Source organism: Sminthopsis crassicaudata, chromosome 5, assembly GCF_048593235.1.
Source record: "Sminthopsis crassicaudata isolate SCR6 chromosome 5, ASM4859323v1, whole genome shotgun sequence".
In the NCBI taxonomy this organism is placed as follows: domain Eukaryota; kingdom Metazoa; phylum Chordata; class Mammalia; order Dasyuromorphia; family Dasyuridae; genus Sminthopsis; species Sminthopsis crassicaudata.
In genome coordinates, this window is record NC_133621.1 from 31,025,321 (window position 1) to 31,050,299 (window position 24,979).

Here is a 24,979-nt window from a genome sequence, read left to right on the forward strand (position 1 = left end):
ATATCAACCCTTCAAATACTTGCAAAACTTTCAGGAAACCCCAACTCATCTTTTTTCACATTGCTAAACACCTCTGGCTTTTCAGTTGATTTTCTTAATGCATGACTTTTTTCACCATCCTAAACAAGCTTCAAACGTAGTGCCTAGAATTATTTTACATCCCCAAAAGAAATTTATATTGATTTATAACCATTGCATCTTCTTAAATTTGGTATAAAATTTGGATTAAAATAATAGCTAATATTTATATAGTGTTTTAAAGTTTGCTAAGTATTTTACATATCTGCATATGTTTTTATGTATCTCTGTCTCCATCTCTCTCTAGTTGTCTCCTCTCTTCCTCCCTCTTTTAGTCTTTCCTCTTTCCCTATTCCATTCCTTTATGTTCGTTCACTCTGGCCATCTCACTTTGTCTCTCTCCTCCTTTTCAATAGATCCTTACAGAATTTGTCATTAAATATATTGTGATTCTGCCAAATAAAATGTATTTTTCATCCCAACAAGTGAACTTTTTTTGAGGGGGAAGGGAAAATAACAGATCTGTGCTTTAATTATGTATATATTTTTGCCAAACTTTGCCGAATTTTCAAACTTGTCAAGAAAAGTTTTTTTTTTTTTTTTTTTTTTTTTTTTGGGTTGGGAGAGATAGACTTGGGATTTCATTATTCACATTATTTATTATGATCCTGACAAGCTTTCTAGCATTTTAAAATTTAGCAAGCAAGCAGGTTTTTTTTTTTTTTTTGAGGGGTGGTGGTGGTGGAGGAGTTAGGGAACACACCTGGGATTTCATTGCACCAGTTCTCAGTCTTTACCAGTGCAGATAAACACCCATTCTTGATTGTATAGTCTTGAAGAATCAAACACTGTGGGGCACTGAAAGCAATCAGTACAATATGTGTCAGACATGGGACTATTAGAGGCAATGTGCTGCACTAGAGAGAATATTTCTTCTAAGGTATGAGAGGCGGAATCCAAAGCTTACTTTTATCCACTTTTTACTTTTTTGCACCTCTATAAAGCACTTAGTTTCTTTGGGCCTCAATTTCCTCATTTGGAAAATTGAGGGATTAGAACAAATGGCTACTAAAGTCCCTTCAAACTCTTTGACTTTATAATAAATATTTGTGTAGGTGAACAGTTGGTTAAAATCTATCACATGGGGGGCAGCTAGGTGGTGCAGTTATTTGATTATTCCCAAATCTTACTGATTTATAATTGAAGCTTATATCTTTCCATTTTAACAAAAAAGATAGCATTAAAGGTATTGTAAAAACCTTGTTAAAAAAACCGATAACTGGAATACTGTATCCCCATTCTCTTAACTTATCCTATTAATAAGCTTTTCAAAAATTGAAATGAGGTGGTTTTGGTATAATTGATGAAGGCATGCTGGCTTTAATGATCCCTAACTTCCATTTCCAATTGATCATATGCCATTCTTTTTTGGAGGAAAAGATTTCATATTTTTCCATTTTTGTTTTTGTGTCATCAGCGGTAAGTACACAGCAGATATACTATGAAAGCTTGTTGATTTTTTTATAGAATTTAGAAAGCATAGAAGCTTTATAGTTTTTGGTCTATCTTTTGTAGACTCAGTTTACTTCTCTTTTCTAAACTCTGGGATAGTATATTTTCTTTAGTCTTTTGTCAACTTTTTCATTTTGTAAAACCTTTTTTTTTCCCTTCAACAATGGCTCACTTGTCCTATTAGTATTTGAGGATGTAGTCCAGGCCCACTACATGAGGCAGATAAATATTGCCAAATCATTTCCTATTATATCTTCATTTCTATTCTCTGCTAACCATTTTTGTTCTATTTTTCCAAGTTCAAAGATTATTCTCTTTGCTGAAGAAAGCCATCAAAATAATAGTTGAATAGTTTAGTATGTTCTCCATTCTCCATTATGATTATTCTGTCAATCTCAAGGAGTTGCCCTCTTTCTTCGAGCATCCTCTTACCTCCATATGACTTAAAAAAAAGCATCCTTCACAACTTTTTATTGTTTCTGGCATTCATCCCTAAACTCACAACATCCTGGGCTTTAGTACTCACAAAGCAATTCTCAAATAATTGTGTAGTTTTTGTATTTATTCTCAGTGACTTTCTCTTCTTTCAGTTTTCTAATGCCTTTTCAGTGACTGAATTTGTCAGTGAGTATCCATATCGGTCTCTTTAGGTTTTGCTCCACTTTTTCCTTCTCAGTGAAATGATTTATTCCCGTGTCTTCAGAATTTGAGAGCTTCCTATATTACATTTGGGCTCAATCCCCTGCAAAATATTAGTTTACTGGATCAATCAATCGATCACTAACCATTTGTGAAATACCTGTCAAAAGCCAACTAAGTGTTGGGGATACAGAGACAGAATCAAAGTAGTTTCTCAAGGAACTTACATTCTTGTGTAAAAGGCAATATATCTATAAGTAAATATATACAAGACATAGACTGCAATCAAATACAAGGCAGTGTTGAAGAAAAGTCACTGAATAGCTAGGAAGACCAGAAAAGGATGCTCGAAGGTGAAACTATTTGAAGGAAATTCAAAATTCCAGACTGTAGATTAGAAATAATCTCATGAAAATCTATTCCTTCCCCCTTATTTTACAGCTCAGAACACTTAAGTGTATAGACTAGTTAAATGATTTGTTGGCACATGAGGATCTGAAGATAGGTCTTCTGGATCCCAATCTTTGTATTGCTCTAGCTGGAAGTGAGGAGGCTGAGCATTCAAGATATGGGAGGCCAACCATACCTTGTGAGATGGAGGGCTGTGTATGAGGAGCAACAATAAACCAGTATGGTGAGGTCATGAAGGGCAAGGAGGGGAATGATGGAGAACAAGACTGGAGAGTTAAGAAACGATATGATTATAAAGCATTGTAAATGGCAAATAGAGGAGTTCTTCTTTGATTCTAGAGGTCATTGTTCCACTGGAGTTTTATTAATTTATTTGTTTCCACTTATCTATATTATTTTATTAAATAAATATTTATTCATTTTGGATTTTATACAGATGAACTGTTCTTCAGGAAGGACATTGGGGATTGAGTTGGATTTTCCTGTTCTACTTTTTTTTTTTTTTTTGTTTTTACTGAAATGATAGTTAAGCTAAATCACAAATGTATCAACTACTCTGTTTTTGAATGAATCTATATGGCTGGTTAAAGTTCCAACCATTACCATGATACCATTCTATGCCACATTTGGGATTTTCATCTCATCTCTTCTTATGGGATATCTTTACCAACAACATCAATCTTTCCCTTTCCATTTTTCTCCTTTTTTTCCCCTCCTCTTCTTCTTTCTTCACCTCCAGTTTCTCCTCCTCCTTTTTTTCCTTTTCATTTCTTGTCCTGTCCTTACATCTAGAAGATGCTGTAGGGTAGTTTAGCAATCTGACTTTAGCTTGCCATTTGGTATTTATTGCATATTCCATTGAAACCCAAATATTTAGTGTTGTTCAGATCTTCTTCCTCCATGCCTTTGCACAGACTAGTTCCCATGTTTCCAATGTATTCCCTCCTCATCACTATCTCTTAGAAGTCCTTCTTTCCTTCAAAGTTTATCTTAATTGTTGTCTCCTAAGACATTATACCTTCTCTAGCACAGCCTGAGTCTCCTATTTAATCACAAAAGAAATAAATTCTAGGATTCCATGTGCCTATATGGATATAACAAATAAAATGAAATTATTTCTATAGGGCCATTACTTATTTGCCCTCTTTTCCTGGTACCCATTTACAAATTTATCAAATTATCTAGGAGTATATAGGTAGGCCACTTTTGTAGGCCCTGATCTATGGGAAGACTTTTTGTTATTAGTGCTTACTTCTCTATCTTATCTTCAAATGATTATGTATGTTATTTTATGTTATAACCTCCAGTAGAATATAAGATTCTTGAGGTCAAATGTTGTTTTATAGTTTTTCTTTTAATGAATGCTTGTGGATTGCATGGTTAAATTAGCCAAGGCAGGGTAATTAGGAAGTAAATTATTAAGATAATTTTCTTAGATAAAATCATTTATCTAGTTATATATCAAGGACATGTGATTTACAAGTATTTGGCCAAAAGAACTGGGGGTTTTTTGAGGAGGAAAACTGAGTTCCAGTAGCAATGGATCAAGAATTACTCACGCAATGGTAATTATGTGTTTACTGTCTTAGAAACTTTCTCTTTTCTCACTTGTCTTAAGGGAGAGGACCTATATAATTTCTAAACAAATCTTTGCCTGGTGTGTTAAGGCACTGAATTTCCACACTCTTGCCCATCAATGGTAGGGAACAATTTGATAGCTCATCAAATTATTTAATATGGCAGCTACTTGGACCTACAGCATTTAGATGAAAGTCACCTTAACTGGAAGTATTAGGTACATTGATTGACACCAAATTTGCTTGGTCTTTTGAATTATTCTTAAATTTTGATCCTTTTTCTGTACATAAAAAAAGAAAACAATTTGAAAGGGAGGTTTATATCTTTATGAGTTAGAGTAGATGTATTTGTCCTTTTTCATAAGATGCATGATAGTAATCCAAGAGGGAACAGATCCCCGAATTGGATGCTACTTGGCATAGGGAAATATCTGAGACAGGAAACACCCAAGTTTCTTAAGTATGAAATTCCATCAATCAGTTTCCTTGTCATGTGCACCCTGGGATAGTTTTAATGGAATCCCTAGCAAGGGCCCCTGTGCATAAAGAGGGCACCACATCACAGCGTGTTAAGGTGAATATATTTGACTTAACATTGTGTCTGACATTCCATATTTTTATTTTATTAATAAAATATTACCCTATTTTCTTATTGGTATTCCACCAGTATGGTGATACATTTGTCCCAAACAGCATGCAGATAAAAGGGGATTCCTTCTTAAGCTACATCCTCTTAATAATAAATAATTTGATCTACTATACACAACAGTAGGGCATTTCTTGTTAAAACAGCAAGCTTTTTTCTTTTTACCAAAATGAAAACAAAACATTAATTTCTTTATAAATATTTTAAATATTTTAAATACATATTTCATACCAAGGATATAAAAATAGCCTTTTTTTGATAAATAAAGAAGTTTCATTTACATGACAAATAGCGTGCAACAGCTAACCACTGGCCACCAACTCTATCTGGCTGATTGTCTGGATGGCATGCAGGGATAATTGTCTCTTTGCCTTCGAATAACAGAAAAAAAATATATCAGCAGGAGTCAGGAGCACCCGGAGCTGACAGCGCTATGGATATTGTTCAGGAATGACAAACAGGCACTCAGGAAAAACCTTTGCTTTAAGCCACAAAAGGCTCCCACGACAAAAAGTGAGCCAGAAAATTCTTTTGTCCTGGACTTCCAGCTGCTGTAACCCCTTGGGTGTTTGGACTATTGCCAGAGTCTGTGGAACAGACCAATAGATTAATACCGATAGAGAAAATGCTTTCCACATGCTTCTAGAATCTAGAAATTGTTTTTTATGGTATGTATGAGGTTACACCTTTTCCTACCCTCTTGGGCTTTAGTATCGGTGCCCCGCCATTGCTCGATCTCTCTGTCATCGGCAGAGAAAAGGCAAACCAAAGCAGTCATGCAGCAATGAGGTGGAAGTGGGGAGTCCTGTCCTATATGCTAAAGGTCCCCTCTGCAGTCCAGTTATTATACATTGATGGCCTTGCTGTCTTTCATGTCCGTTGTGCTTGTTACGATTTCCAGAGGGAAATCTTCCGAGGGTTTGATGGGATGGGATGGCGTGCCCTCACGGTCCCAGGAGCCAGGCAAGTTTTCCAGGCTGAGAGAACTGACTGCCCCTTGACTGAAACTACCTTCCTCGGATCTGCTGGGGAGCACGAGGTGCAAGGATGTCTCTGAGGAAGAACATGCTGAGGATGAGAGAGTTGCTGAGATAGACTGAAGGGGGGTCAACGTGGTATCTGAATGGGGAGAAGTGCACCTTAGAAATTGCAAAGGACCCTCTCGGATGACCTGATAATGGGACGGGGAATAGTCAAGGCCTGAACAATGATAAAGATCGCTGTCCAAAAGGTTTTGCTCATTGGCTCCAGTTCTTTGGGGGCTGCTTCCGACAGAGGCACGTTCCATTTCCCAAATGCCAGACATGCTGTTACCATGGCAAAGGTGTGCTTTGGTGCAGGAGGCCTTGCTTGCTGGCTTGTGCATACAGGATTGGTGAGCTGTCCAAGTCATTCTATTCTGTAAGCTCTCAATGGAGGGACACATGGATGCACTGTGAACTGAGCAAAACCCTGTAGACTTTGGGGTCATTAATACATTTTCCAGAAGATTCATTATATTCTTCATGTCTTTGCTTAATTGTGAGACTTCTTGGGTTAAAGTCATTACCTGCAGTGATGAAACAAAGGAGGAGAGGCTAGTTAGCTGTGTGATACTGAAATGAGCTTCCACAGTCAATTCAATTCAAGTGGAGTCATGGAAGTTACCTTCCGTCCACTCTGTATTTCTCCTGTATGGTCTGAGATTTTGCTCTTTCTTGTTATTTCCAGAGCTTAGCACAATGTTGGGCATATAGTAAGTATTTAACTAGTGATTCCTTATCAATGAAAAGGTTAGTTCTGGTGACTCTCTAAGGGCGCATGAATTCGGGAGCTGGACTCTACTTCCAAATCAGCCCTGCAGTGACTCTGCTCTTCTAGAACCAAATGTGACCCTTGGATCCATGACAAAGTACCATTCAACTGCAAGCATAAGCCTTAAATCCAACACTGACATATCTCAAGGGCTCTCTGAAGCAGAGATTTTGAGGAACTAAGCAAAGCTGTCAGTGTCATTTGGGACCATGATGGATACTTTAGACATCTAGCTACTTGAGATGAGCTGTTCCAGAATCAGTCTGGTCTCAAATAGAGAAATCAGGGGTTTGGGCAGGGAGAAGAGCCGCCATTGATCAAACTTACGGTTCTTTGTTTGACATCTTATTGGACCTGATTATAGTTACATACTCCTGAGACAAAGATGCTGTCATTTACTCTTTATCATTTCAGAATGGAGTTTGATTATCTATAGCAAGCATATCTTTTATATACTCTGTGGCAGGAAATCCCATTTCCACATTTGCCAAGATATTGAAACTGTTTAGATAAAGATGGGCTATGTTGACCCTGTCTTGCCTTCAATTTCAGTTTTACAAGAACTTTGGCCAAGATTTAAACTACAAAATATTATTTTAAAAATAACTCGCATGATGTAAGAAGCTGGCTAGTCAGTTAATAAGAAACTACTGACCATCATATCCTCTCCACTGGAATCTTTTATTCTATTATGCAAGCCTCACTACAACAATTGCTTTCAAGCTCAGATTATTAATCACATAATTAACTCTTCAGAGAAAAGTCAGACACATCCTGCCCATTAGATAGAGATGGGCTAAGATTATCTTTCTATCTGAGATTCTGATTTTTCTTTAAATAAAAGGACCTTATGATGACAGATTTTGAATTGGAAGGGACCTTGGAAGTAATTCTGTCCAACCTTGCCTCTTCACCCATTTACAGATGAGAAACCTGAGGCTTTGGCTTGATATCCAAACGAGTTCAGATATCAATTGGTTTATGAAATGTAAAGGGGCCCATGTGGCAGTGTAGAAGACAAAAGTCTTTCATTGGCTAATTTTAACTTACATACATATCTCTTTTTTATTTATTTATTCATTTATTTATCTTTATTAAAGCTTTCCCCCAAAAATCTATGGATAATTTTTTAACATTCACCCTTGCAAAATCCTGTGTTCCAAACTTTTTCCCTTCCTTCCTTCCTCTTCTCACCTAGATGGCAAGCAATCGAATAGCATATATCCCTTTTTAAAAATGAACTAGACATATGGAATTCCAAATTTGTGGCATCGATGAAGCAGGCCAAGCATTCATTTTTATAAATATTGAAATCTAAATTCAAAGAATTTGCCTGTTTGGAGCAACCTTTGAGTACACTGGCTTTGAGGACTTCTGACATCAATTCTAGAATGCTTTTTACTGTTTTAGATTGTGTGACCATGAGCAAGTCACTTCAGTACTTTGGCAAAGTGAGGAAGTAGTAGGTGGTGTGGCAAAGTACAAAAGATCTTTGGAATTATATAGGACTTGTATTCAAACCCTAACTCCATTACTTGGTACCTCCTTGACTCTGGACAAGTCATATGGCCTTCCCTAGCTCTAGTTTCCCCATCTGTAAAATGTGGAGTTTGGACTAGATGGCCATTAAGGTCTTTTCCAGAACTATGACCAACCCAATGCAATCATAAAAAAGGGGATATTATAGACTAGTTATATTACATGGTCATTTTTAAAGGGGAAGAAGGTGGTAAAGGGAGTAAAGAAGAGAGGGAGAGGGAAGGATATATTTGACATGACAATAAGACAACATGTTGAGAAGAAGAGAAAAGAACAAGAAGGAAAGAACAAGGGGGGGGAGGAAGAGGAAAAAGAGGAGGAAGAAGGAGAGGAGGAGGAAGAAGAGAAGGAGGGAAAAAACCAGGAAAAAAAAGAAGGAAGGAGAAGGGAGAGGAAAAAGGAGGGAGAGAATTTGAGAGAGGAAGGAGGAGAGGTGGAGGGAAAGAAACAGGAAGAGCAAGAAGCAAGAGAGAAGGAAGGAGAGAAACTGGGAGAGCAAGGAGGAGGGAGAGGAGGAAGAGGATAAATGGAGAAATTAAGAGATAAGAAAGGGAGAGAAAAGTTAAAGGATTGTTGCTACAGAGTAAGAAAATTGTCACGGTTGCCTAAGGGAAAGTGTAAAATATTGGAGGAAAAGAAAAAAACATTGCTAAGTGATGACCCAGTGCTAGTATTACTATACATTCTCATGTTATCCTTCTCCCTCAAACTTTCAGCTAAGTTTACCAGAGGATTTTCTTTCTTGCTCTTCCCTCCCATGGGACATTTCTCTCATATTACCATGGAATTCAATTGTAAAACGGAATTTGCTGTGGTGTATCTATTGCACATGATGAAGTGAACCTATATCATATTGACATGAGGACTGGGAGCATCTGGCCTTTGGGTGCTCTCTGACCCACTTGGAAATTGTGTGGGCATGCTTGCTACCCTCTCTACATGGTAGGATACCAAGGGAGAAAATTGAGTTTTTACAAAGGCAGGCAAATTTTGTGACATGTTCTGAGATTAGCAAAGGACAGCACCATGTGTAAATGGCAAACTAAAACATTTATTAAATATCCAGTGGGTAAATAGCATCTTCTGCAAACAAAGTCAAAGTCTGTCTACAATAATACTCAGTGGAATATCTTGATAACATTCTTTTCTCAAAGGCCTAGAAAAAAGCCCACAATAGGAGAAAGCTAGAATCCAGAGAATTTTTGAGACTGACACATTTTGGTCTTACTATGTTCTTACAGGCAATTGGTTCAACGATTATACAATTTAACTTTTCTTGGACATTTATTTAAACATGCCAACTTTTATTTAAATGAGATTAATTATATGATTCAATAGGTCATTTGAAGACACTGGAGAGGAAAGAATAAGGAGGCAGAGTTGAAGTTAGGAAAACTGAGGTTCAAATTCTGCCTCTGATACATATCATGTGATCTTGGATATTATTATGCTGGGGTCTTCAATGTCAGACATGGACTTGATAAAAATGAATCCCTGAGGCAGGCAGGGAGAAGGCTCTGATAGAGATCATGTTAGTTCTGCAGCCTCACCCTTTGGGAAGTGAGAAATCTTCCAGTCAGAAATCTGAGTTATGTCAAACTCCTCCTGAGAGCCCAGCTCTGTAAGGGTCTTGAGCACTCTCAAGACCATGGCTTGTTAGAAATCTAACTCGTATCCCTGAGATTAAATTTTCCCTATAAAATCTACTTATGGGCCATCCTATGACTGCTTTCCTCCTTTGGATCAGTCCATCATGGCACTCTCATGGTGTCTTTCTCCTTACCTTTCCCCTATGCTCCGTGATATCTCCCCTAACTCCATCATGCTTCTCAACCCCACTTCTCCTACTTACAACTAACTCTTTTAGAGTGCTAATTCCCTTTTAAGATTTAACCTGTCAGCTAAGGACATGCCCCAACCTTATGGGGTGCTCCCTTTCTAGTGGGTAATTGTGAATTCCACTGAGGAATTTGCCTTTCTATGCTTTCCCACTCTATTTCATATTAACAATTCCTGGTATCCCTTCATTTTGTCTGTAACCTATTCTCCTAGCTAAATCTACCTTTTTTGCCAAAGAGAATGGCCATTGTGAGTTCTTCACATGACCAAATTTTAGTTGCCTACCATTGTCAGCTGTCTACATCACCCCCATCAATTGAACTTTTCAGAGTTCTTTAAGACAGTAAGTTCCAGAGCAATTGCTGATCTGTTTTAGTAAAGAACGTTTTCTCAGTGAGGAATTTCCAACACCAATGAAACCAAAGGGCCAGGGGGAAATGACCTACTAGAAAATAGGATCATGGATATAGGACTGGATAGTAGTTATATCTAGTCCAAGATCACATAGATCACAAGATCTTAGAGGTAGAATTTGGACCACACCATTCCTGATACCAAGTTCAGCACTCTTTGCATTATCTACACCAAGGTTCTCTGGTTTCATCAGTGTGGAAATTCCTTTCACCAATTAGATGATTCTGTAGATGGTCTTGTATTGCTGCTATGGTCAATCAACTCACCCCATTCTGGCCAACCTTATAATGAATTTCTAAGGTCATCTTTATTGATTCTCAAGTAATAGAAACATATTTTAGCAGTTCATTTTCAAAACTTTCCAGCCTGGTAGGGCCTGCTGGAGCTTGTATTATATTTTCTAAGACTTTGAGACTCCGGCATCATTCATTCATTCAGCATATATTAAGCACTTACTATATACCCTACTTCCAGTGTTAAACATGGGCTAAAAAAGGGAAAATACTTTGTTCTTGAGAAGCTCATAATCTGGTACATTCAAACCGATACACATACAAGATATACATGTGGAGAAGGAATTGCACTAGGATGGGAGGAACACTGAGAAAGAACAACTGCAGAAGGTAGGATTTGAGTTTAACCTTGAATGAATTCAGGGAAACCTTTAAATCAAGATAAGAATAAGAAGGGGATATGTTTTAGGGCAATGGAAAGTATATAATAATTATAGGACCATCAAACAACTATTTTGGGTCTTGGCATTTTAAACACGCACAAAAGAATGTTCTCATTTCAAAGTAAACTAGTTAATTAACGTGAACAACATGAAGTAATGAAGTCAGTGAACAGGGATGTTTCCTCTACCATCAGTGGTTGGGTTTGGGATTTTTAGGTGGCAAATTACTGTCATTGTGCACGTAGGAAGACAGTCATGAGTGATGCGAGGGGAAATAACCTGCTTATAGCAGGGCATGACTTCTTGTTCCCTTCAATAGGACAAAACCATCTGTCAAAAGAAAAGAAAACATTGCTCCAGAGGTTGATACTTTTCCCCACATGAAGGAAACAATTTACTTGTTATCTACTCACACAGGATCCCTTTTATCAGGAACTGAGGGCTCATTACTTTGACAGTGAAAGAAACCCTCTGAAAAATGGATATGTCAGAGTACCATTTAGTCTGGATCTCCCACTCCACCTTAGGATATCCTGCTGGAATTGTAAACACTGTATTCAAAGATAGGGATGACCCTGATGTTCTTCACCAAATGAGAGTCAGAATGAAGGTTTTTTGGCTTTACAGGGATGTGACACTTGGGGTTTTCCTATGTGTGGGAAGATAGGTATTTACTAAAGGGAATTGTAACCAAGTTTTGTACACCTGAGATCTAGCCATCAGATTTAGGTAAGAGCTAGGTGAGTTGATGCCTAGGATAGTGGGTGAAGGTTGGTTTTCTAGTCATGAAGACCTGATTCAGATACTATCTTCTATAAGATCTCTGGAAAGAAACCTGACACTTTTGTGCCACATGGCAACTCTTAAGTTATAGACAAATTGCTGATCTACCTCATTTTCCACACAGGGAATTCTGGGAAAATGATGGGCTCTGGAGTAAGGGAATGTAGGTTCAAATCCCCTTCTTAATATTTCCTACTTGCTTGACCTTGGGAAGATATTTAATTTCCTAAGCCTCAATTTCCTTACCTATAAAATGAAGGAATTGGTCTGGATGGTCTCTGAGATCTTTTACATCATTAAATTTATGATCCTATGATTTTTTTAGATATGGATTTAACACATATCTTAGAGCTGAGTGGACTACAAATGGAGAATCAGATGAAGATGCATTTTTCACAAAACTTTATGGAAATGCATTGTGGAAAGCTCTATTTTAATTATATGGTTAAATGTTTTTCTTTGCATAAAACTATTTGATTTGGAACAACTTTCAAAGAGGAGAAACAGAAGCCATATCATTGAAGTAATAGAAATGAGATCAATGATTCTCAAAGTGTGGTCCAGGGACCTCTGCAGGTGTCCAAGACTTTTTCAGGCCATCCACTAGGTCAAATTTATTTTCAAAATAATTTTGATTATTAATACCTGTTTTTATGGGAAATAAAGTTATTTTAGTATTACTAGGAAAAGTTTAATACTTTTATTTCTAATATTTGCCATATTAGAAATAAAAACATTTTAGTAGTGTTATGAATAAATATTGATACACATATCAACAGATATAACTCATTTAAACAAATTCTTTTGGGAGTTCTCAGTAATCTTTAAAAGTTTAAAGGGGTCTTGAGATCAAATGATTTAGAATTGGTGGTTGAGACCAAGATGCTATAGAAATGATAGTAATAGTAATGATATAATGATGAGCAAAGTTAAATAACTTAAGTCTTCACCAGTAATTCTTTTTTCAACTCATATTTAAAGTTTTTGGCCTTGAAACATTTTTTGGTTTTGATTTTATTGCCATTCACAACTTAAGTATAAACCTGTAGGGGAAAACTACCTGGCTGAAGAATATGAAATTGTCAATTCTGTAATAGGCAATCTTTGTTCTGTCAATACAGTATGAGGAAGTATTATTGCTCTTCAAACGTAATACATAAATTTGCTTCTACCCAATCTATGAGTATTCCCCAAGTTGCCAAAAGAAAGGAGTGATTTCCCCAGTTAAGAATCCACTTTCTCACATTGTGCTTCCTTCATAATTACAGACATAGTCTCTTCTGACCATAAGTTCTCTTAGTCTTCATTTTTTCCCTTGCTTTGTCACTTCTTCTGACAGGATCTTGATTTCCTTTGGTTTCTCTATTTCCCTGGGAAATTGATTTTCCTACCTGTTCACTTCCATCTTCATTATGAGAGCCAAGTGACAAATTCAGTTCGATTTTGATTTTATGAGCTAGGGGTTGGCATCCTATCCTGTACCTTGTGATTCTGGCCCTCAGTTGTGTGTAGGACCTTTCAATGATGTCTGATTGAAAAGTTCAGTGGGAGGACAATAATATCAGCTCATAAATTTAATCTTTGGTTGAAATGGGGCCACCTGAAGGGAAATATCTCATAAATAGGAGGTATATTCCAGTAATTATTCTACCATTCTTATTCCCTATAGTAGGTGAGGGGGAAAGGGAACAAGTGCTTGTAAGTATTCACTGTGTGCCAGATACTGTAGTAAATATTTTATAAATATTAATTATCTCATTTGATGCTTTCAATAGCCCTGTGAGTAGGTAATAGCCTTGTAGTATTATTATGCTCATTTTTAAATCGAGGAAATTGAGATAGAAAGTAAATTATCTTTGGAACATATAGCTAGTAAATGTCTGAGGCTGCCTTTGATTTCAAGTCTTCTTAACTTCAGGCCTGGTGCTCTATCCATTGTACCATCTAACTAAGATTGACCTATGTAACTTCTTCTAATGAAAGAAGGAATGATACCATTATGGATAGGCTTAGACTCTGACAATCACATAAATACAACTTACTTTGAGATTTAAAACCCATAGGAAAGTATTCACACAATTTGCTGTTTTGTTGATTCTATCCCAACATATTTCATATCTACCCTACCTTCTCATATTCTAGTTTAGATCATTTCTCATCTTGATTATTGTGATAGCCTCCAAATTGGCCTATAATTATTATCAATTAGATGTATCTAATTGATAATTTAAAAATGTGTATCTGATTACATCACTTCTTACCCAAAAATCTTTGGGAGTTCTATGCCATCTCTAGAATCAAATTTGAAATCTTCAACCTAGTATTGGAAGTTATCAACAAAAAAAGCTTCCACCTAATTTTTTATTCATATAAGTCATGCTTGAAATCATTATTTTAGTAAAAAAAGTGATTATTTCTTCTAAGTGACATTATCTCTCTATGTCTTTTTCACAGGTCCTCCTCGCCCTGTTTTGAATGTCCTCTTCCCTTATTTCTGCTTATTAGAATCTCCACTTTCCTTAAAGCCTTAAAGCAAAAAGTATCTTTTCATGAGTCCTTTCCTGTTAGAAATGTTCTCTCCCTCATGATCTTGTCTTGAGTAATTGATTTGTATTTTTTGTGCATATGTTCTAAGAAGAATTCAACCTCCCCAAGGCCAGGAACTATTCTGTTTTTATCATTTTTTTCCAACAGTATGTTTTTTTCCCCCCAAAACTTACCTATATTAGATGAATATTCATTAAATTGGATTGGATGTACTAGAAGACCAAAGTATTTGAGGCATCTTTTTAGTTACTCATTTGATGACCTCTTTTTTAGTTTTTTTCTCCACAGTAAACATTATGTAGAACCCATGAGAATCAGTTAAGAGACACAGTGGATAGAGGCACTGGACATTTCCTAGCTGTGTGACCTTGGACAAATTATTAACTTATATGCTTCCATTTTCTTATCTGTAAAATGGGGAAAGTAATAATACACATTTCCCTGTTTTTATAAAGATAAAATGAGGTAATATTTATAAAGCACTTTGCAAACAATAAAGTGCCATATAATATTTATTATTATCATGAGTTAAACTAATAACAAGCTTCTTTCCCCTTGACTTTTTTCCCCCCTTGACTTTGAGTAATGTTTTGTGCTCATATGACTTGACATTTGAAGGGTTAAAGAATTATGTCTTTTATATCCTATGATACTTGTTAGAGCTCTTATTGTCATTTAGTTATTTTTCAGTAATATCTGACTTTTTGAGACCCTATTTGGAGTTTTCTTGGCAGAGATACTGGAATTGTTTTGCCCTTTTCTTCTCCAGCTCATTGGGGATGAGGAAACTGAGGCCACCAGGGTTAAATGACTAGCTCAGAGTCACACAGCTTGTTAAAAACTGAGACAAGTTTTGAACTCAAGAAAATGAGTCTTCTTGACTCCAGGTCTAGCATGCTGTCAACTGTGTTCCTTAGGTGCTCTGTTTGAGATTTAAGAGGGGCTATTATAGGTAGGTCTTGATTAGACTGATTTATGGAAAGATGTGAGAAAGAAGCACACAGGATGGGAAGTTTGCTTGTGACCTGAATGAGCAAGATCATGATAGCATCTAAGGTGCTGTTTCTGTGAAAATTTTTTATTTTTTCCTACTAAGATTGTCTCTCTCGTGGTCTTCAGGCACAGAGTTTCATCCCATATGGGGAGAAGAAACTTGTTATTTTCCTCTAGTGAGCAGATGGGGGAAGCATCTGTTGACATAATCATCACAGTTCAAAAAGTTCTTGACCCTTTGCACAGTTTTTTTGCCAAACATCATCCTCATTTCCTTGCTGGAGACAATTTGTCTCAATTCAGTGGTACTAATTACAGGGACTGGAATTCCCTCCTGCCAGGGATACTCACACATTTCACAAGCTCTGATTCAGGTAATTAAGTGGTCTTTCATTCCAGCTTTTGTGGTGATATGGAGTTAGGAGGAAATTCAGAAAAGTTCATTCAGTCTCAATAAGCTGGCCAAAGCACAAAGACTATAGGAATAATTCTATCTTTATGTCTCTTGATTCACAAAGCACTAAACAAATGCATATCCTTTATCCGCTAGCTAAAGTAATAATCATCCTTCCGTAGTCATGTAAATTTCTTCTGAATGAAGATCTCAAACATTTCCTTTAAAAATCATTCTATGGACAGCTGGAGATCCAAGAGCCCAGGCAGTTGAAGGGGGTTTGGGGTCACACAATAAAACATAGGCCTCTCTACGTTTCCAGGTGCAGCCAGTACCTCAGAACAATTAGTGTTTTATTGCTGGAAGAGACCTTGGGGTTGTCAAGTCATGTTACCCACTTTATGGGTTGAGAAACAAATCCAAAACACACAGTGATTTGAGACTCAACAGTGTATAGGTTCAAGAGTACTGAACTTGAAAATGGGACTGTCCTGAGGCGCAAGATACGTTCTAAAACCTGCTCTGTGTATGTGGGCTCATGTGAAGTTATTATCTTTCTCCAAGCCTCAGTTTCCTCATCTGTGAAATCGACATAATGATACTTAGTTTGCCTACCTTTTGAGGTTGTGAGGAAAACTTGTCAATCAGGTCAACAAGAGATTATTAAGCACCTGCTATATTCCAGACACTGAATGGGGATACAAAAAAGGGGAAAATAGCCTCTGCCATCAAGAAGCTCAAATGGGGCGGGGAAGGTAACAAAATTGGACAAACAAATAAATGTATATAGGATAGATTGAAATTTAGTCTCAGAGGGAAGGCTAGTATTGAAAAGATAAGGAAAGGTCAGCGGCAGAAGGTGGAATGTTAGCTGAATCCTGAAGGAAGTCAGGGTAACCAGAGCTGGTGATGAGAAAGGAAAGCTTTCTATCCAAGGAGAACAAAGAGCCTGGAAAATGCACAGCCGTGAGATGGATTGCATTGTGGAAGGAACAGCAAGAAGGCCAGCATCACCGGATTGGGTATTTTATAGAGTGGGGCACAGTGTGAGATGAATGGAAAGGTAGGAAGGGCACGGGTTATAAAGGGCTTTAGAGACAAACAAAAGGTTTTATATTTGATCCTGAAAATAGGAGGGAGCCAATGGACTTTATCGAGTGACTGTGTGTGTGTGTGTGTGTGTGTGTGTGTGTGTGTGTGTGTGTGTGAGAGAGAGAGAGAGAGAGAGAGAGAGAGAAAGTCAAAGACACAGAGACAAAGTCAGAGAGGGATAAAGGAAGGAAGAAGGGGAGGAACGAAGAAAGGGAGGAAGATGAGACAGAGACAGAGAGAGGGAGAAGGAAGAGATGGAGGAAGAGGAAGAAAGAGAGGGAGAGGGAAAAAGAGAGAGAGGTCAATTTTTAATTTCCCAATTTCTGTCAAGGGCCCTGCCACTCTTCTAGTCACTCAGGTTCATATTTTGGTGCCATCCTTTGCTCCTCTCTCATCATTCCTTATCTCTAATATGTTGCCATATTCTTTTAATTCTACATTCACAACATTTCTCCCAAACACCACCCTCTCCCCACCCAGGATATTGCCACGATCCCGGTACAGGCTGTAATCACCTCATACTTGAACTATTGCAATAGACTGAGTTCTTCTCTGTACCTCGAGTCTTTTCCTCCTCTAGTTCACCCTCAGATATCAAAGTGATCTTCCCAAAGTGAACATTTGACCATAAATCTTATAATCTCCAGCAATGTCCATTTACCTGTCAGATCAAATATCACATTCTCTGTTTGGCTTTGAAAGCCCTTCATAATGTGACACCTTCCCATCTTTCCTTTGTTCTTGGCCTTCTTTTGCTTCTGTGTACTCTACAGTGTAATGACCCTGGTCTCCATACTGTCCCTCACAATGCACTCCATCTCCGGATTCCATGCATTTTCATTAGCTCTACCCCATGCATGGAATGCTCTCTCTCCTCAGTTTGACCAGAAAGACCCTTTGGTCTTTCTGGTTTCCTGGTTAAAAATCCCACCTTCTGCCAAAAGCCATTCCTGCTTCCCCATAATAGTAGTCATTGCTCAATCAGACTATTTCTAATTTATTCTCTATATAACTTACTTAAACATTGTCACTTGCATGTTGCCTTCATTCTTTGATTATAAACTCCTTGAAGTCAAAGCCTTTTTGTCTTTGTATCCCTAGTTTAATAGTGTCTAGAACATAACAGACACTTTATATATGCTTGCCGACTTGACTTGGTTTACTCTAGAAAACCAAGTGGAGAATGGACTGGAGGCAGGGAGATAAGTCAGAAGGCTATTACAATAGTCTGGACATGAGGTGATGAGGATCTGGTAATGTCGGAGGAGAGTAGAGGACTTATATGAGAGAAGCTGGGAAGATAAGCTTGAAGGGATTTGGCTGGTGCAGGGAGCTTTGTCAGCTTTTTTCTTTGCCAATCTTTGTGAAGTTAGTATTATTAGTACTTTCTAAGGTTGCAGAATGAGCCAATGCCTCTTAAATTCAATTAAAAAAAGGATTGCAGCGATGGCATTACCAATCCAAAATGACCAGTTTTGGCCCTGGATGGTTATTGCTTGGAAGGCTGTAGTGAATTCTGCAAACTCAGACCCTTATGGACAACTTCATTCCATTTTAGATGGCTTGTTATAATCCATTATTTATAAGTATTCTGGCTGTTTTGCTCATCTGTTTTCTGGTCTCCTCTGATAGCACTAAAAGGCCAAAAGAGTCTCACAGCCTTTAGCCAAGCAAGTTGAAAGACCCTGCCCTCTCCAGACAGTAGCCTTCCAGACTGCTGATCCATTAAGGGATAGATGTCAGGGGAAAGAGGGGCTTCCTTTAAAAAACCATCTCTTTCCAGTTCCATCTTTTCCACTCCTCAAACCCAAACTATACTGGATACTGCTTGGACTGAGGGGCTACATACAAGTGTGGGAAGTGGTAGAGTTGGAGGGCCAGAAGCAAAGCCTTTGGAGTCACCATCAGTAGCCCCAGAGCTAAGAAATGCTTAATTAATTCTCTTTTTCAAGAGCAGCCCCATGAAGACACTATTGCATCCAGACATGCATCTGTGTTCCAGATCTTGAATAACATTGAGTGAAATAGAGGACCTGCCTGAAAATGAGCAGGATTCCAGTAGAATAACCATGGAAATAACCTGCTATTATGGGAATTCTCCCCAAATAACTTTGGGTAGGTAAGCTCATTGACCTTTCCTGTCATATACCCAGAAACGCCCAGACAGTTGCCAGCTCACTTCTGCTGGGATGTAGGCAGCCTAAGTCATTTGTTACTTATGGAAGAAATCCTTCATTTGTGGTTCTAGGCTCTTTCTTTGGATGGCCTAACTCTTAGAGACTCCACTTCATCTGTGATAAATCAGTCCTAGTTTTGTCACAAACTGGCTGTGACAAATCACTTAAACTCTGAGTCACCTAGTCAAGTGTCTGAGACTATAAGTGAAGAGGGTACCAACAAGCATGGATAGAGTGTATTTCCTCTTCTAGGAATCCCTTATACAGACAAAATCCTAGTTGTAGACTACAGCTAGTATTTCTCTCCTATATCATCCCCAGAGCCAGAATATCATGGTGGATAGAGTCAGGAAGGATTGTACACATACTAGCTGTGGGACCTTGGGCTAGTCACTTAATCTCACTCGGCAACTTTTCAATTCCATAATTCATAGAAATGATGTTGATCTGCATTGATAAAGGACCTCTCTTTGTTTTCAGATGTACTTCCTTATCCGTAGTCCCCTAAATTGATGAAATGATAGGTAGGACTGGTTCAAACCAGTTCCAAGAATATGGCAGAATGTACTGTGGAAGAATGGCTTGTTTGGGGATGGGGGCAAAGCTGTAAGAGGGAAAAATCAATAGTTTGGAGCTGTCAGAATTTGATTATAATCACTGTTCTGCTATGTGCTAGCTGTGTGACTTTATGCAAGTCACTTTCTGGGTTCTACATCTGGAAAAATGAAGAGTTGGACTATCTGACCTCTAAGTCTTCTTCTAGCTTAAGAGATAAAGAATAATAGATGCAGACAATCTCCCTCTCAACCTCATGAAAAAGAAAGCATTGATGATAAGATCCCCAAAACCAAAAAACTAAAGCAGCAACAAATTTGAACACTGACTACTTCTCTCCTTGACTGTCAATATTACAACAAAAAATAGAAAGAAAGGAAAAAAGGGATGTGAAGGAAAGGCTCTACTAATGAACACTTTAACACATGCTGATTAATGTGAGGCTCCCTTTTATCATACTGAGGATCTGAGGCAAAAGATGGGCAAATGAGATACATAATCCAGCTGAGAATACATATTATGGGGAGCAGAAATTGGCGTAAGCACAGACAGGAGTTTGAAAAGTCAAGGAAATGAATTAGGGATGAATTGCTAAGGATTATTACACAGTGTGTAGTTACCAATCATAAAGTTTTGTGGCTAAAAAAAGCTTTGTGACAATCAGGGAAAATTACCAGTGGATATATATATATATATATATATATATATATATATATATATATATATATATATATATATATATATATATATATATATATATTATATATATATATATATATATATATAAATCTTCCTTGCAAGTCTTACAAATAAGCTCACCAAAGATTTTTGTCAATGTCATAGAGTAGTGGTCCTCAAACTTTTTAAATAGGGGGTCAGTTCACTGTCCCTCAGACTGTTGGAGGGCCGGACTATAGTAAAAACAATAACTCACACTCTGTCTCTGCCCCTCAGCCCATTTGCCATAAACTGGAGGGCTTCATCAACGGCCTCAGTGGTCCACATCTGGCCCATGGGCCATAGTTTGAGAACCCCTGTCATAGAGGATATTAAGGGTAGAGTACAAATGAAAGGTGGGCTTTATTATATAAAGTTTTTCAGATGTTCAAATTTTATTTATCAAAGACACCATCTTACATGAAGTCCTCAAAGCACATCTCCTCAATGAGATCCATAATCATTTAGTAGATTGGCCTAAAAATCTACACAAGAAAAATCAACTGGATGAAAAAAAATCTATTTTGCAAACCGTGACAGGTAGTTGGAAGAAGAATCCATAATACGGGTCCATCTACTGGTCTTTTTGATGACTTGTTCATCTTTTAACATAAGTTAGTAGAGAGTTATTTGAATTCAACTGGATTATCTTCCTCTAAGCTGGTCTGTATATGGATATGCCCTAATTCACTACGTACTAGAATAAGAGGCAATACAGAGAAAACAATTTCCAATGTACAATACATGTAGATATTTAATCCACTTTCAATCTCATTCTATAAACATTTGCTAAGCATAGACAATGTTCAAATGACTTAATTTCTCAAAGTCCTTAGGTAACTCTCTAAGCTTATAAATTATATAAGAGTTACCGATTGCATCTATAAAACATGTTTCCACTCTGGAAGTTCTCTATATGATTCAAATTCCAAGTTTTAACTTGAGTCTTTCCCCTTTCTAAATAAAGGGCAAATCATTATGTTAGATGCTAAGGATGTGAAAACATTCTCTGATGTCAAAAAATTTTTTATGTTCTATCACAGGAAGTAGGGGACCCAACATGGACACCAATATGAGTCATACAGGGAAAATTGAGAGACACTAGTAACTGAGGGGATAGGAGACATCGGGAAAAGCACAAGGGAGGGGGTGTCTGAAATGACTTTGAAGGGACATAACACATTTGAAACATGAGGATAAAGTACATTGCAACCATAGTGAATAATAACTTGTGCAGATACCAAAAGGTAGGAGATAGAATAAGTTTGGGGGATGGCTAATAGTAAGTTAGGCTGGAATTCATAAAGGGAAATAGTGTGAAATAAAGTACAAAAGATAGATTGGAGCCATGTATGGTAGAAATTTAAAGAAGAAGTCAAAGAGCTTAATTTTATACTATAAGGTGACTTCTAGAAGTTATTTATTTTTTTTAAAAAGTTCCTATACTGTTGTTATATTCTGATGTAATCTGAAAATTGTCTTTACGTGCCTAGTAGTTTGCCAAACTTTACATGCTGGTTTGCCAAACATACAAGATGTTATTGAGAAGGATATTCATAGAATACTTTCATAATTTTTCAGTCAATAAACATTTACTAAGCACCTACTATGTGCTAACTAAGCACTGGGAAAACAAGAAAAGGCAAAAGATCATCCTTGTCCTTGAGGAGTTCAGAATCTAATGGAGAGAAACAACCTGTAAGCAACTATGTGCAAACAAACATTTATAGGATAAATTGGAAACAACCAACAGAGAGAAGCTACTATGATAATGAGGGATTTGGGAAGGACTCCCTGTAGAAGTGGTATTTTTTCTAGGACTGAAAGGAAGCCAGCTAAACCAGGAGATGGAAATGAGGATGCAGAATGTTGCATGTATGGAATATTTCACAGCTAGTGAAAATGTCTTGGATCTGGAGTTGGAGTCTTATTGGAAGATCAACGAAGGAGGACAGGATCATCAAAGCACATGGGATAAGAGATATAAAAAGACTAGAAAAGTTTTTTTTTGGGGCTAAGTGATAAAGACTTTTTAACTTTAAAGAGAAAAATTTATATTTGATTCTGGAGGTGATAGGGAATCACTTACAGTTTAATGCCATAGTTAGGCATCCCTACACATTAGTGAAATTCTTTTGGCATCTGATTCATTGGACACATATCAAGGGATGATCTATATTTGATACCCCAAATATGGAATAAATAGCAAATGAGCATATATGTAAAAGTTACAAACAAATCCATGGGATCTGAAAATTGTAAATTATGTTTTCCTCATCCCAAGTTAGTTATCTTTGGTCTTCCTTTCCACTTGGGTGAAGGAAGTTTCAGGGCAGCAGAATTAGACTGGAGGAGATCGTCAATATCTATACATCCCAGAAACCCCAAGATTCTCATTTTATGCCTGATACATTATAATTCACTCATTCTATAGACTGAGAGAAGTTAAGAATCAAATGAGATATTGGATGCAATGCATTTCTCTAGAACCAGAGATCTAAGAGCCAGAAGAACTTCAGAAACCATTAAGTCCAATTCTCTTATTTTACGGGTAGGGAAACTGCTTCCTGATTTTTCCTAGGTCCCACAGGTAATAAACCTCAGAAGAATGACTTGAAGCCAGGCTTTCTGACTCCAGAATTAGTATTTTTTCCTCTATTTGGCAGGTATGGATTCTGCTTTACAAGTGACTTACTTCAGTATTTTCTCCCAGAGCTAAGCAGGGTGCTTGTCATATAGGAAGTACTTAGGTTGAGTTGGATCGAATTTGTTGATTCAAAATGTTGGATTGAATTTCTCTCCAACTTCTTTTCTGAAATTAGCTATAAAACCAGAAGTATGCAAAGTCCTTCAGAAAGTCAGGCAGTAATTGAAAACTAACCTTGTTTTATCTTCTACCCAGCAGGCTCCATTGTCCTATCTAAATGCATCCAACACACTCACACCCACTATCTTCCCAGGTGTCTCCTAGACAACATACACAAAGGCTCTCTCTTGCTCTTCTCCTTTGCCAGGCAGCTGTTTTTGCTAACTGGACACTATCTACTACAGAAAATGCTGACATAATGGGTATCCTTGAACTATCTTTGAGCAAAATGTGAGAAAGTCTTATCCTATTAATGTACCAGACTGAACAGAGATGGCTTCTTCTTTTAACATTTTAGAAGCAGAGACATAATAAGGGATAGGGAATGGACTTGTGATTTCCTAAATATAGGGAACTTTCAGATGGAAATTATTTCCATTAATATAGGGTGAAATCTTTCTATAACTTTTAGTCTTGGAGAGTTACTTAGAGCAGTGAGCAGTTGCATGACTTGCCCAGTGTATGCCATTGGAAGGAAGTAAAAGCTTGGTCTTTCTGACTTTAAGTCTGCCTCTCTATTTTTTATGCCATACTATCTCAAAAAGAAACAATAAGGATGGAGAATTAAAGAAAGCTTTTGGGGTTATATTCTCAAATTAAATTTTTTTTTTCTTTTAGGATCTTGAGAACTATGTAAAATGAGTTGTAGTAGAATGAGCATAAGAACTGGATTTAGAAACAGCAGACCAGGGAAGGGGTGGTAAATCCCAGCTTTGATACTCACTAAGCATGTGACTTTGGGAAAGCAATTTAACTTCTCTGGGTTTCAGTATTTTTATTTATAAAATGAGGTAGATAAAGGGTTCTTGATCTCCTTTGTTTCCTATACCTCTTTAGCTATCTGGTGAAACTTATGGACTCATTTTCTGAATGATGTTTTTAAGTGGATAAAATAAGATGCCTAGGGTTACAAAGGAAAACAATTATATGGACATAACAGTTATCAAAATATGTAAAATATAAATTTATGGATCTCGGGTTAAAAACACCTAGATTAGATGATCTGGCTCTTTCTTACTCTAATTGTATGAATGATGCATTCTAAGAAAAGGAAAATGAAATAAAGAGATTATTGTTGTAAGGACAATGCACATTTTTTTCTTCTTGTAGCATGTCATATAGGCATGTGATCTGACTTGCAAGTAGATAACTCAATGTTGAATTCAATGGCAAAACTGTACTTACTGAAATGGCTTACTGTACCTCCCAGAGCTAATTTATAGGCTGGCCATTGAGGTTCAGGAAAGCAAAATGATTTCACTGAATGAACATTTAAGTGCTGATGGCAAAATGGTGGTCTGAACATCTAGATGGGACATGAACATGCACAGCTCAAGCTTTGGTGATTGGTGCCTGATGGGTGGCAGAATAATAGTTATATTTAGGGCAGGAATAGACCTCAGAAGCCATCTAGCCCAACTATATTACCTTAGAGATAAAGAAATTAAGGTAAAAAGAGATTTAGAAACTTGCCCAAGGTCATAAACCTGGAAAACACTAGAGATGAATTTAAAGCCAAGCCCTCTGACTTCAGAGTTGTTATTCCTCATATTACACACTCAATTACCAATTTATAGGATTTTCTTCTTTTACTATCATTACTGTAAGTATTAATACCACTACTACTACCATAATTATTACTACTTCTATTATTACTACTATAATTACTATTACACACTATAACCACTGATACTAAGTAACATCATTATAAGATTTGTAAAGAATTTTACAATTTTTTTTCTCATTTGGATCTCACAAAAATCCTGGGAAATAGGTGATATTTTGATTCC

At 37.1% G+C, this 24,979-nt stretch overlaps 1 protein-coding gene across 1 annotated transcript in view; it reads right to left on the reverse strand.

The window, feature by feature from the left end:
- Window positions 1-637: 637 nt before the first annotated feature.
- KCNH8 (potassium voltage-gated channel subfamily H member 8) overlaps window positions 638-24,979 on the reverse strand; it is a 384,094-nt gene continuing 359,752 nt past the window's right edge. The window contains exon 16 of the mRNA XM_074269414.1: window positions 638-6,352. Within this exon, the coding sequence (XP_074125515.1) occupies window positions 5,648-6,352 (705 nt within the window). The 3' untranslated portion in view covers window positions 638-5,647. The remainder of the gene's footprint in view (window positions 6,353-24,979) is intronic.